General features: G+C 35.2%; 1 protein-coding gene and 1 long non-coding RNA gene across 20 annotated transcripts in view; one reads left to right on the top strand and one right to left on the bottom strand.

Annotated features, from left to right (window-relative positions):
- LOC148127357 (uncharacterized) overlaps positions 1-14,708 on the bottom strand; it is an 826,567-nt gene that overhangs the window by 154,356 nt on the left and 657,503 nt on the right. The window lies entirely within an intron of this gene.
- The window catches only part of PPIP5K2 (diphosphoinositol pentakisphosphate kinase 2), a 60,548-nt gene that overhangs the window by 22,001 nt on the left and 23,839 nt on the right, over positions 1-14,708 (top strand). For 17 of the 19 annotated variants that reach the window (XM_026719495.2, XM_026719480.2, XM_087927000.1 and 14 more), the window contains exons 11-20: positions 51-137; positions 2,786-2,861; positions 2,966-3,075; positions 4,878-4,963; positions 5,801-5,926; positions 6,014-6,135; positions 9,390-9,572; positions 11,227-11,368; positions 11,791-12,014; positions 14,015-14,142. In XM_026719495.2, the coding sequence (XP_026575280.1) occupies positions 51-137; positions 2,786-2,861; positions 2,966-3,075; positions 4,878-4,963; positions 5,801-5,926; positions 6,014-6,135; positions 9,390-9,572; positions 11,227-11,368; positions 11,791-12,014; positions 14,015-14,142 (1,284 nt within the window). The remainder of the gene's footprint in view (positions 1-50; positions 138-2,785; positions 2,862-2,965; positions 3,076-4,877; positions 4,964-5,800; positions 5,927-6,013; positions 6,136-9,389; positions 9,573-11,226; positions 11,369-11,790; positions 12,015-14,014; positions 14,143-14,708) is intronic. The other 2 variants (XM_087927004.1, XM_087926992.1) reach the window with 1 other exon arrangement.

Here is a 14,708-nt window from a genome sequence, read left to right as displayed (position 1 = left end):
CAATAATAAATAGACGCATATAGTTAGCCATATTCCTTCTATACTTGCAGGATGGAGCTTAGATGTGTCATTGCTGTAATACGGCATGGAGATCGGACACCAAAGCAAAAAATGAAAATGGAAGTTAAACACCAAAAGTAAGTATCTGGTGATAAAAAGAAATAGTGAAATATTTAAGTTGAATACTAAATTACTTTTTTTGTAATTTAGTTTTAGGGTTTGAACTCAGATGCGTTATACGACAAGTGACTTCCACGTATGTTGCGTCTGGTGCTTGCTGACTTGAAATCCTAGGGATTATACTTTAAACATAACTGAGAGGCCTCACATTGGGAAAATCCTCCTAGATATTTATTTCTAAATTTGATGAAATTCTTACGATATTAAAGTACCATAGGATACTACTGGGAAGTTTATACGGGTAGAGTGTGTGGTCTGGGGCTGCTGGAAAACCTGATGGCATGAATAGAAGTGTCCTAGGGGGGATGGACTTCCTGGTTTGTGACATGATTGGGACTCTTTAACCTAGAGATGGGCCAGCGAATTGGGGTGGGGTGGGGGAGGAATCTGGAATGTGTATGATAAGGATAGGCTAGAACATGTCTATAGTAATGGATGAGGAAGGCGTAGTGGGAGGGGGCTCACTTGGGAAACATAGCCCTGATGCTTTTCACAAGTGTTACATTGTAACACAATGTGTTGGACCCCATTTTCTGATCAACAGGCCTTTAGAGGTCATGACTTGGTTTCTGCTTCTGAATCAGAGTTCAGTCTGCAATAAGACCTCCTTCATCAGTGATCTATCACAAATAAGAGGGATAACCTAATGCTTAATATTGGAACCTGGATGGGATTTGAGGGAGGTGTTCCTTTCTTGAAGATGTACCTATACAGATTTTACTTTGTGCCATTAGTCAAGGACGAAGGACAGAGAGTGGAGGAGGCGCCATGGTATTCCAAGATTGGTGGCATTCATAGATTATTGAATGCAAGACCCTTTTTATTGGGTTCTAGGGATCATTAGGGGTTGTTGCTATTGTACCAGTCTCCCTGCTGTGCAGATTTCTCCTTTTAACATCTACATGAAACAACTGGTTAAGGTCATCTGATGGCACGGAGTGAGGATATCATTTGTTATACAGTATATGTATCGTTACATTTATGTCTACCCATGGCTGACCAAGTAGTACCCTGGAGATTCTTTCTCCATGTTTGGAAACAGGGGTCTCGAAGAGGAGGGACAGGCTTCAACTCAACCCACTGAGTGGCTCTGGTTTTGGAATCTTCAAGATATATCTTTATCTCTAGAGGATATTGCAGGATCCCAAACAGATACAGTACAATTTGGGTGTCTTTCTGGGCAGTGTTTCCTGTTTGAGGAACAGGTGGCAGCTGCAGACAGGATAACTTTTGCCAAACTTTGTGTTGTGCATGACCTGTAATCACCATAGGACTCATAGTCATACATACCATAGTGGTCTCCTAAATGGACTATTGAAAGATGCTTTATATTGGGCTGCTCTTCAAGAGCATCTGGAAACTGCTGTTGGTTCATAATCAGCAGTGTGGGCAATTATGTGTCGGATCCAATCTGTGTTGCTCATCTTGGACTCCAGCAAGAGTCTAAAAGCTCAGAAGACAAAACATCTGGTCCCAGTGACTGATCCAAATTGAATCCTGCCACTTTACCTTGGGAAACATATTCGTTTTCATTCGTAGTTATGTGTACTCCTTGACTGGTACATTTTTGTTCTATGAGTTGTGTTGGTTTCTATTGGGCTTCTGGGTTCACATAAGGGTGGTGGTAGTTATCTATCAAATTCATAGCATGGGATGGGTTATTTGGGAATCACCTCTCACTAATTGGGTTTACCTTTCTCATTAAATCTGGTGGAAGAGGCATGCTGTGACTCCATTTAAAAATGTTACATCTACATCTGGTGGACCCAGTGAGAGACCACTTTCTGTGGTGGCTCACACACTTCAGCATATCCCCAGATTTAGCATAGATAAGCTCTAAGCCTGTTTTCTTTTTATAAGGCTTAAAGAGTTGGCTATGTCATTGGGAATCGGGGTGTCAGTATATGAGAGTTCATGAATTGGAATAGAATGGTAACAGGTCAGCCAATGGGAACTGTTTGGTGACTGAGAAACAGCACCTGTTGTGAGCCAGATGGATTGGAGACTAGGTGTAGTTTAGGATTACTGATCTGTATATAAGAGTTAGTTTGTCCTTGGATCTTTACTCCTCTGTGATATTGCTTCTGTGCTTATATTGCTTCTAAAATTATGACTTCTGGATTCTGAGTTCTGGTTCTGACTTGGGTATCATACACATGCATTATACTGTATATTATACAAACAAGTTTTCTTCCATAAATGAATGCTGTGAATTATTTACTTGTGTGCTGGTTGGATTACTGCAAACTTCAATGGGATCAGAATGTGGCACAGCCTGGATTATGTGCTTATTATGTTGTAACTGTGTTTTTCATTATTGTTAAAAGTCATCATTGATGGGCTGCCATATACTTTGTAATAAATAAATATGTTTTTTAATTGAACTTTTCTTTAAAAATTTGTAAATGTAAACCTCACTGAATTTTAAGGTAATCCTAATACGAGATAGTATTCAGCAAATACCTGTTTTTTAATGAAATAAATAACCGTTCTATCAATCAATTCATGGGAAGTTTGATATTTGTGCTATTATAATCAGCTAATGCTAGAATGTGAATCTGATTATATTGTGAAATAATTTAATCATTCCCTGTTTCTTTTAAAGATTTTTTGATCTTTTTGAAAAATGCAATGGGTATAAGTCTGGGAAATTAAAGCTGAAAAAGCCTAGGCAGCTACAGGTAAGGTTTCTTTTCTTTTCTTTTTCTTTTTTTAAAATCTTTTCTAGGTACTTGTATAATTATCAATTTTCACGAACTGCTTGTAAAATTGCCACTGTTTTTAGGAAGTACTTGATATTGCAAGACAGCTCTTAATAGAGCTAGGACAGAATAATGACTCTGAAATTGAAGAAAACAAATCTAAACTTGAACAGTTAAAGACTGTGTTGGAGATGTAAGTATTTTATTTCAAATTTTTTGATGTAATAAAAACACATTTTAAGAAAACTGTGTAAAGATCACCTGATTTTCATATCTACATCTGTAACTTTAGAACTAGTCCAATTTAGCTTGTTAGATTAGTTGCTAATTTAAACCTGATTCTGACTTTTGCTTTATTTGTTGGAAAATAAGTTGGTTGTATTAGATTCACTGAGACAATAATAAAGAAAGCAGATTTTTTTTGTTCTAGTATTTCTTTAAAGAAGGGGTTCCTGGTCCACTACCAGCCCATGGCTTATTTGGAACTGGGCCGTGCAAGAAGCAAGCCAGCACACATGTGCATGCAACTCCACTCACACAAGTTGCAGGCCGGCGCATGTGCACAGCTGGCTTCACTCAGAGAAACAGCTGCGCGAGCGCATGTGCATGCTGTCCCTCTTTTTGTGTGCCCCAAGTTCCTGACCACCCAGCTGGGCTACCAGGCTGCAAAGATTGGGGACTGCTGCTTTAAAGGATCAGGGCCAACTCTTAATTTCATGGTAGTCTTTCTTTTGAAGAAATCATTATATTTTCAAAAATGGAAGCCCACATTTCTGTTTTGAGCAAAATATAAAAGCAATGTTAAAACACTGTTTGGATTTTTTTTCCAGAGTGGGATATAATTAGCAAGAAAGTGAGATAGGTGATGGAATGTATATTTCAGAATGTGCAAGAAGTCAGGACCTCTTTAGAATAATCATGCCTTTTTTGCAGACTTCCATGTGAGCAGAAAAACATGCCATCTTTAGTATGATTCTTTAAAGCAATTGCATCTGATTCAAGCTTGTCTGGAGGCCTGTGGAAAGATGTGGTTACTTTAAAGAGGTCCTGCACTACTCCTTCCCCATTTTAATTTGAGATTTCTGCTGAATCAAACAACAATACTTTCTAAGCCATATTACACAGGTAGTCCTTGACTCACCAATACTACTGTTTTGTGCCTGTTTGAAGTTACAGCGGCACTGAAAAAAATGTCTTATGACCATTTTTCATATTTAGGACTATTGCAGCATCCCCATGGTCATGTGATCAACATGCAGCTGCTTGGTAACTTGTTCATATTTATGATGGTTGCAATGTCCAATGTCTTTTGACACCTTCTGATAAGCAAAGTCAATGGGGAAGTGGGATTCACTTAACAGCCATGTTACTCATTTAACAACTGCAGTGATTTACTTAGCTGTGGCAAGAAAGGTTGTAAAATGGGGCAAAATTTGTGCAACAACTGTCTCACTTAGCAACAGATATTTTGGGGATCAATTGTGGTCGAGGACAACCTGTAGACATACACCCTACATTTATTAATTAAACTTTCTGCATGTATGAAATCTTTTTCTATGAAGCCAGTTTATTTCAAGTATGTTAATTACTACATTATTAAAGGATGGGCAAAAAATTATAATATGTTAATATGTTTTATTGCTTTTCTTGATCTCTGCTATGGTAATTATATAAGACAATGAGCCCACAAATAAGCAAGAATTTTACGTGCCAGAATGCATCCAAAAAATCAGGTTTAGTTTATCCATGGATAGGCTTTTCCATGAGTATATATGGTAAAGTACATACGAAATAAAACATGGTTAAAAAAAATACAGTTGTCTTATCTGTGGGTGGAACATCTTTGTTGGTATTTTGGTTAAAAATGTGAACAGTAAACATGGTTGTTTTCTCTCCATATAGCAAAATATAGTTAAAATCCATCAGTTCATCTGATTTGTTGTATTTCCTTTGCCAGTATTGTGTGATTTTTAATATTATCACTGCTGTTTTTAGGTATGGACATTTTTCTGGCATAAATCGCAAAGTACAACTGACTTATCTTCCTCATGGTTGTCCTAAAACATCTAGTGAAGAAGAAGGTACCTTGGTTATTTTTAGGAACTAATTTCCATCAATTAGTTTATTTATTTAATCCTAGAAATACAGTTATACCCTTAGAGCCTTGTGAAAGGTCAACAGGTTAGGGCCAATCTGATTATTCTTTGAATTGATCAGTAGGTGCATTGAATTGATTAATATCAATACATAAATTCAGTTTATAATATTTTCTTCATCTTGGTTAGAAGTCTAAAGGCAACTTTATAGTCACATTCTAATATAATCAAACGGCAGTTCTAAACAAATATATAGGAAATATGATCACTGAAGATCCATAAACATATTTCTGAATAGCTCTGTATAGGATTTTAAATATTGCTTTTTACTTATTTCTGCATGGATCAGATAACATCCCTTCATTTTTTTATTTCAGAATAATTTGCCATATAGAATAGAATTCTTTATTGACAAAGTATGACTGGACACACAAGGAATTTGTCTTTTGTGCATATGCTCTCAGTGTACATAAAGAAAAAATAAAATAAATTCATCAAGAATTATAAGATACAACACTTCGTGATAGTCATAGGTTACTAATAAGCAATCAAATCATACTAGGAAACAAATAAAACAATATAAATTGTAAATTTACAAGTAACATGGTTAGATAGCATAACATGGTTATATAGCATAATAAAATATATATAATTATATAGCATAAAGTATTGCTGTTTCAAAATCAAATTCTATTCACTACAGCATACAGAATTAATATCAATATTCTTTGGATTGTCCCAGTTGAAAAGTAACATTTGTTTCACCTTGGCTTTTGAACGTAAGTTAAAAAAAAATCTTTTACTTGCTTTGTTTGTATTTAGATAACCGCAGACAAGAGCCATCTCTACTCTTAGTTCTGAAATGGGGAGGAGAATTGACACCTGCAGGTAGAGTTCAGGCAGAGGAACTAGGAAGAGCTTTCCGATGTATGTACCCAGGTGGACAAGGTATCTTATCTTTCTTTGTAATGGCTTCTCTATGAAAAGAGAAAATCTACAGAAACAAATAAGAAACTTCACTTTTTGCTTCGGTAGGTGACTATGCAGGATTTCCAGGATGTGGCCTACTTAGATTGCATAGTACCTATCGGCATGATCTCAAAATCTATGCATCTGATGAAGGAAGAGTTCAAATGACAGCCGCAGCTTTTGCAAAGGTAGTACAACGTCAGTAGAAAATATGAAATGTGTATAGGTTACTTGTAGGAGGAGTTCAGGTCCTTTGCAATTTTATATTTATACATAGGAAAGAAAACTTCATTCATTCTTTCAATGCAAAATGGACTACTTCATCAGTACTTAATCAGCGTCAACATTTTTCAACCAATTTGCATGAAATGTATAAATTACTTCTTTATTGAATAGAAAAATATATTTTAGTGTGCATAAAGAATTGCATGCAATGTGATACAAAAATAGAGCTAAAAAATAAAAATTGCATTCATGTATTTCTTTGAGCCTAGTTAATTTGAGTCTAATTAGGTAGCTATTCTGTCAAGATTTTTTTAAATTTCATTTATATACATTCTTTATTACCAATATATTTTGAATTGAAATTAGAGAATGATATTGTAGATATTCTCAACCAGCCTTTCCCAAACTTGAAACCCACCAGATTGAAATTTTAATTCACACAAAATCCTTTGCACAAACTTCACAATGGATCATGTAACATGACATATCCATTTCTAATTAATGTGTGTGTGTTTGTATTTGATTTTCCTTCTCCTACTTTCCCCACAAGAACCATTTTGTAAGGTGGATTGAGCTGAAAGAGTGTAATTGACTCAGTCATCCAGCCAATTTCTACACCTAAGGGAGTACTAAAACTCATTCTGCTCAGTTTCTACTCCAGCATTTTAGCCACTAACTAAACTAGCTCTCCTGTATGAATTAATTCATTTCAAAAATTTTCAATCTGTGATGTCCTATTCCTAAATGCAAATTAATACTTGAATATACAATCACAAGTTCTGAAAATGCCTTTCGATTAAAATGAAGTGATTTAGGATTGGTGAAAATCTCAGTGGCTGTTCACTAAACATATTATGTCTATTAATTTTTGTTACAATTGGCTGAATTCATACATAATGGCAAGCTACAAACCTTATTTTTCAAACTGCAGTGGCTAAATTCATGCTATATGTTACTCCCAAACTTCACAATATTATTGTTTAGCACAATGTGTACACAATGAGTGTGGCAGATTGCTGAACAGAATTGTGATTGTTTTTGTTTTGCTTAATGCTGTTTTTATTGTGTAACCGTTTGTAAGTTTGAATAGTCTTCAGCAGTTTGAAATGCTTGGAATATTGTTCCTCATTTTGGTAATCAAATCCCAAACCCAAATTATACAGTTGAAAATGGTGCCCAGTAACAAAATAAAAATGATACAGAGCTGAAGCAAGTGATTCTATGACAAAACATAATGCTTATATCTTTTTAACTTACTAAGAAAATAAAAAGAAGTTGTAAGGGAACCTGAAATAAAACATACAGGTGAAATTCAAAAAATTAGAATATCGTGCAAAAGTTCATTTATTTCAGTAATACAACTTAAAAAGTGAAACTAATATATGAGATAGACTCAGTACATGCAAAGCAAGATAGTTCAAGCCATGATTTGTCATAATTGTGATGATTATGGCTTACAGCTCACGAAAACCCCAAATCCACAATCTCAGAAAATTAGAATATTACATGCAATCAATAAAACAAGAATTGTACATTGAACAATATCGGACCTCTGAAAAGTATAAGCATGCATATGTAGTCAGTACTTGGTTTGGGCCCCTTTTGCAGCAATTACTGCCTCAATGCGGCATGGCATGGAAGCTATCAGGCTGTGGTATTGCTGAGGTGTTATGGAAGACCAGGATGCTTCAGTAGCGGCCTTCAGCTCTTCTGCATTGTTCGGTCTCATGTCTCTCATCTTTCTCTTGGCAATGCCCCATAGATTCTCTATGGGGTTCAGGTCAGGCAAGTTTGCTGGCCAATCAAGCACAGTAATCCCACGGTCATTGAACCAGGTTTTGGTGCTTTTGGCAGTGCGGGCAGGTGCCAAGTCCTGCTGGAAAATGAAGTCAGCATCCCCATAAAGCTCGTCTGCGGAAGGAAGCATGAAGTGCTCCAAAATCTCCTGGTAGATGGCTACCTTGACCCTGGACTTAATGAAGCACAGTGGACCAACACCAGCAGATGACATGGCTCCCCAAATCAACACAGACTGTGGAAACTTCACACTGGACTTCAAGCATCTTGCAGTGTGTGCCTCTCCATTCTTCCTCCAGACTCTGGGTCCTTGGTTTCCAAATGAGATGCAAAAGTTGCTCTCATCAGAAAAGAGGACCTTGGACCACTGAGCAACAGACCAGTTCTTTTTTTCTTTAGCCCAGGTAAGACGCTTCTGACGTTGTTTGTTGTTCAGGAGCGGCTTGACAAGAAGAATACGACATTTGAAGCCCATGTCCAGGATCCATCTGCGTGTGGTGGCTCTTGATGCACTGACTCCAGCCTCAGTCCACTCCTTGTGAAAGTCCCCAGCACTTTTGAATGGCCTTTTCCTGACAATCCTCTCCAGGCTGCTGTCATCCCTGCTGCTTGTGCACCTTTTTCTTCCATACTTTTCCTTTCCACATAACTTTCTATTAATGTGCTTTGATACAGCACTTTGGGAACATCCAACTTCTTTTGCAATTACCTTTTGACACTTTCCCTCCTTATAGAGGGTGTCAATGATGGTTTTCTGCACAACTGCCAGGTCAGCAGTCTTTCCCATGATTGTGCTTCCTACTGAACCAGACAGAGACCATTTAAAGGTTCAGGAACCCTTTGCAGGTGTTATGGCTTAATTAGCTGATTAGAGTGGGACGCTTTGAGCCTAGAATATTGAACCTTTTCACAATATTCTAATTTTCTGAGATTGTGGATTTGGGGTTTTCATGAGCTGTAAGCCATAATCACCTCAATTATGACAAATCATGGCTTGAACTATCTTGCTTTGCATGTAATGAGTCTATCTCATATATTAGTTTCACTTTTTAAGTTGCATTACTGAAATAAATGAACTTTTGCACGATATTCTAATTTTTCGAGTTTCACCTGTAGTGTAGAAAAACTGAACAGGAGTCTCCCTCTATCTATTATAATGCAAGTTTAGAATCATCACATAAAAAAGAAGAGATGATAAACCTATAATGGATTAAAATAGTATTTTCCTCACTGCAAATATAAATATATTTGGTATCACGTTGTGATGGGCAGTTTTAGAATTATTTATCTGTGTGTAAGTTGTAAGGCAGTTCTTCTCTCAAATTCATAGGTAACAGTCACTTATTTATAGAATATATATATTCTGCTTAGTTTGAGACTTAATATACTAAGTTCTATTCACTAACTTTATTTTCCCCAGGGTCTATTGGCATTGGAAGGGGAACTCACACCTATACTTGTGCAAATGGTTAAAAGTGCTAATATGAATGGTCTATTGGACAGTGACAGTGACTCTCTTAGCAGCTGCCAACATCGTGTGAAGGCACGCCTTAATGAAATTCTCCAAAGAGATAGAGACTTTACTTCTGAGGACTATGAAAAGGTTAGAAAATACTCTATAGATAAATTGAAATTATGAAAGATTTTACAGGAAAGGTTGTACAAGTCTATTTGGAGGAATATGTCAGGCATCTGTTGGATAATGTTGCTTGAATCCACTCCCAGTTGGACACCAGTCTTTATACAGGTCCCTTGAAGTGTCTAGGTACAGTCTTGCTGTGTTATCTGATAGTGTGAACCTGTTAGACCTTATGAAATGGACAGATTTCTCATTAGTGTGAGTATGGCCACACTATATTAGATTCATGTCCCCATTGCCTGAATACTAAGAGGTGATATTTAGCCAAGTCTTGGCTGTAGTGAACTCCTCTTAAAGAAGTGCTGGTTCACCCATCCAACAAGCCATCCATTAGACCCAATCATACTAGACAATTTTTGTTCAGCCTTACATGGTTAGAGAAGGTAGTTGCACAACAGCTTTCAGGTTTCAGACCTGCGTATGGGATTAAAATAGCACTCTTGTCACTTTTGGATGACTTCTGGTATAATGCATTGATTCTTGCTCCTCTTGACCTCTTGGTAGCCTTTGATGTTATCAACTGTGGTATCCTTCTGAATCCATATTCCTGAAATCTGATTGCTGATTAGGTTTAATATTTTGTTTATATGTATGCTTTATATACTTTCATGTCTTTTTATATTGCATTTTGTTTAGTTATGTGGTTGTTTATAAGTTGTAAGACATCCAGAGTCATGTACTTGAGATGTGTGGCTGTGTAAATAGAAGAAGGGAGAGAGGGAAAGAAGAAATATAAACTACCCTCAGGAAGAAAGAGACATATGGTTAATCATATGGAAAGCTGCTGAGATTTCAGGAAACTAAAAAGGTTGTACTCCCTGATCTTGGTCTCTCCAAAGATCATTCACTAACATGTGGAGTACAAATTCCATGATGTGCCTAAGTCTAAAGCCTAGTTGTCTGATCAAAATGATATACTTTTTGTGACTTTCTGGAGTTGTTAAATACAACATATATATTATAATATGTAGTTGTAGTGACATGATTTGAAATATTAAAGTAAGAGAGCTAATGGAAAATAAGACAAAGCTAGACATCAGTTAAATTGAATTTTGTCAATCCGATTAGAACTAATAAACATAATTGTTGGATATAGTAATTATTTCAAATTAGTATTTCTTTTAGCTAAGGTTTTTTACTAGTATACAGGTAGTCCTCGACTAACGACCATAATTTAGCCCAAAATTTCAGTTTCTAAGCAAGACATTTGTTAAGTGAGTTTTACTCCATTTTACGACTTTTCTTGCCAGAGTTGTAAAAGGGGATTACATCACCCCAGAACACTGCAACCATCTTAAATATGAGGAACTTGCCAAGTGTCTGAATTTTGATCACATGACCCAGGGGGATGCTGCAAAGATCATAAATGCGAAAAATGGTCATGTCACTTTTTCAGCGCTGTTGTAACTTTGAACGGTCACTAAATGGTCATTAAATGAACTGTTGTAAGTCAACTGTTGTATTTAAAAGATAAGTAAAAATGTTTTTGATAAGTTTTACTCATATAGGATAGCACATTTTAAAAATACATATTTTTCAGGGATTAGGATATCAGATGCTATACATGTAGACTATAAGTATTATAGCTTACATATTTCTTTTTGGTCTGATACTACAGTTGACACCATCTGGCAGCATTTCTCTGATAAAATCAATGCAAGTGATAAAAAATCCTATTAAGACATGTGATAAGGTATATTTCTTAATCCAGAGTTTGACATCTCAAATCAAACAACGAATGGAAGATCCTAAATTTGCAGGTAAACAATTTCCTTGATCAGGCTGATTGATAATATTACTTGCACATATTTATTTTATATTAGGACAATCTTTGTATTAATTCAGGAACAACTTTCAAAATAAAAAAATGTAATAGTTTGCCCAATAACTGTTAGCTACTCTAATATATTAATAGCAAATTAACTTCACTAATGTAGATTGCTATGTAAATAAAATAGCAGTAACTTTGCGCAAGAAAGAACATAACAATAGGCTTAGTTAAGTACCAGAATTGCAGAAGTACAAATTATTTTAGAAGTACAAACAAAAATATAACAAAGTTGAAAGCAAAGCTCTGAAGCTTAAAGAATGGGTGGATATATTTCTTTAATGTCTATGATAATCTCCCTTCATTTTACTTTAATCAACTCTCATTATTGCCTTTTAATAATTGTTCAACTAGATATTCAACTTTATCACAGCGAAACATTGGAACTAATGCTGCGTAGATGGGCCAAGCTTGAAAAAGACTTTAAAACAAAGAATGGAAAATATGATATAAGTAAAATCCCAGATATCTATGACTGCATAAAATATGATGTTCAGCATAATGTCTCTTTAAAGCTAGAAAATACAATGGAATTGTACAGACTGTCAAAGGCATTGGCTGATATTGTGATCCCTCAGGTATGTACATTGGCGCTTACATAGTACACTCATTATAATAAAATGGCTATGTTCTCCAGACCATATTTACAAACTGTTATGGAAATGAATAAATTTACTGTCTCAAAATGCATTTATATTTCATAAAGCAGTTATGAACTATCACAAACTGAAAAGCGGTACTTCTTTACCTTATTAAATTGAGGAATCTAATATACAGGTATACGACATGTATCTTGTTGACATTAGACTGAATCTAGGATAATGGTGCAATTCGAAATTTATTTATTCAGTTGTGAATCCTATACAGTTCATTAGATTTTCTCCTAGATGTAGTCTTGTATCAGATAACTAGATTATTTTAATGTAGCTTCCAATAGAATCATGGGACATATTGGTTGCATCTTGTGATTAACTCAGATCTACCACAAAAGAAGGACCAAAAACACGGTTCACGAAATTAAAATATGATGATTACATGATACACTATTAAGAATATGAGTCCATACAAGGAAATAGAATTGTAATGATACTCAAAGAATGTTGCTAAATAGATAATTTAGTAATATACAGTAAACAACAGGATCACCTAGATTAGAATTAATGGAGCTATAGCGATAACCATCAATTTAAATAAGTTGTGGAAGACATTGAAAAAAATATTTGGCAAAGTGCAAGGATTGCTAAAAACAGCATCTGAGAAGCATATAAAAGTGCTAATGGGTGATTGGGATGCAAACGATCAATGAAATGGAGGAATTGGAGTTATAGATGGATTTGAATTAGGTTAATGCAGCCATGTAGAAGATAACCTAAATGTATCGTTTTAAGTTACATTTTTCAAATAAAATTATTTATTACTAATAATTATTTGATTCATACAGAATACAAAATAACAACAATAATAATATAACTTTGTTATTATAAACAAAATATCAATATAAAATAACAAAATAAAATGTTTATGGAACAATATAAACACAATATATATTTGGACCTTAGCAGATAGGCAATATTATAATGCAAAACAAAAATGGTGGTTTTGCACCAGGAAGCCAATGCGATTAGAATTGGGACTCATATTAGGACATGTATCCTCTCATTTTGTCTAAAGCTCTTCCCCATCTCCCATGGGTTTGCCTCTCCCTGCTTTAATCGATTATTTTGTTTTAATTGTTTAAGAATTGAAGTAGAATCCTTTTATCAACTCATGATATTATGATGATGGAACATAAATGATCCCCTGAAATATCCTAAGTAAAAATAATGGCATATTTTTAGTCATAATGTGAGCAAAAATGTGCTTGTCTCCACAACATCTTTATTACAGAGAAGCTCCATTTTAACTATCTTAGCTGAATCCAAAGGTGATTTAAAGCCTTATTATAGTATAAAGGTAAGGAGGAAATAACTGATTCTCCCTCCAGTGAATATTGTATCCTTTACCTCTTGTCCCTGCAATAAAATAAGGCTTTCAAAATATATCTAGTGAATCCAGTGGATGCATTTTCTGGAAGAATCTATCTAAAAACTTGCTTAGGGCTGCTTGTTCGTATCAAGCGGCCTTACCTATTTTAATATATGGTCCTACTAACTAACGTACGGGCCCTGCTCAAAGCTATGTGAACTCTGATTGAAACAAGTTCTCTGCTGCAGCTGTCATTGCTTAGGCCCCATTCTCTGTTAGGTAGCTTAATCCTAGGGGCTCATATCTATATCATTGCTCTCTGAGTTGACATGCCTTACTGTCTTCAGGAAATGTAGCACTTTACAACTTAGCAAAGAATTGCAATGGTTTGGGTTTTGTTTTTTGTTTTTTTGAGTCCAGAGGCAGATCCAGCAGCAGGACAAGGATCAGAGGCTCATACTTACAACCGTCTACTACAGTGAAATTACCTGAAAGTGAAATTACTTCATTAAGGGCTTAGGTAGAAATAGGTACTTATCTAACAAATTGAGTTATAGATTGAGAGGGAATTTTCAGGAATATCCAAGTTCATTTTCACATTTTTTCACTTAAGGAATATGGTATTACCGAGGCTGAAAAATTAGAGATTGCTAAAGGTTACTGCAATCCACTATTGAGGAAAATTCGGTCTGATCTTCAGAGGACTCAGGATGATGATACTGTTAACAAACTCCATCCTTTGTAAGTTTTTTAAAACATTTTTTCAACATTATTGAAGCCCTTTTATAACAATAAATGTAGCTAAATATTTAAAAATGATAACCTCCAGTCCTTCTATGAAGCCTGTATAATTTTAGCAATTAAAAAATCCTATGGTCATTATGTATACATGATCACAAACATGATAAATTGAGGCACTTGAACTTAATTTCTGTTAAACTTTCAAAAAAAATTATATTTTAGTATATCACATGTCACACTCACAGTTTAGCTTCCAGGCAAAGTTCTGATAAGATTCTGATTTTGATCAAGGATGCACAGATTATCAAATACACACAACATTATATTCTGCAGCTTAAAACAAGGATTCAACTTTAGACAATTCAGAATGTAAAGTATATTTTTATTAAACATAAATGTAGCACTGATTAGGATTTCAGAGTGAGGAACTTGAAATTTAGATCCAAAGTATGGATTCATAAAGGTTGTATAAAATTTAAGCACCAAAACCAAAAATATACTGTTTGATGCCTTAGTTAATTAATCATGGAACAGATGAAACTTGATACAGAAACTTAAATGGTGTG

This window comes from Pseudonaja textilis, chromosome 2 (assembly GCF_049901715.1).
Source record: "Pseudonaja textilis isolate UNSWEBS1 chromosome 2, rPseTex1.2, whole genome shotgun sequence".
NCBI lineage: Eukaryota > Metazoa > Chordata > Lepidosauria > Squamata > Elapidae > Pseudonaja > Pseudonaja textilis.
The sequence above is the reverse complement of the archived record's forward strand: the minus strand, read 5'-3'. Positions and strand labels throughout refer to the sequence as shown.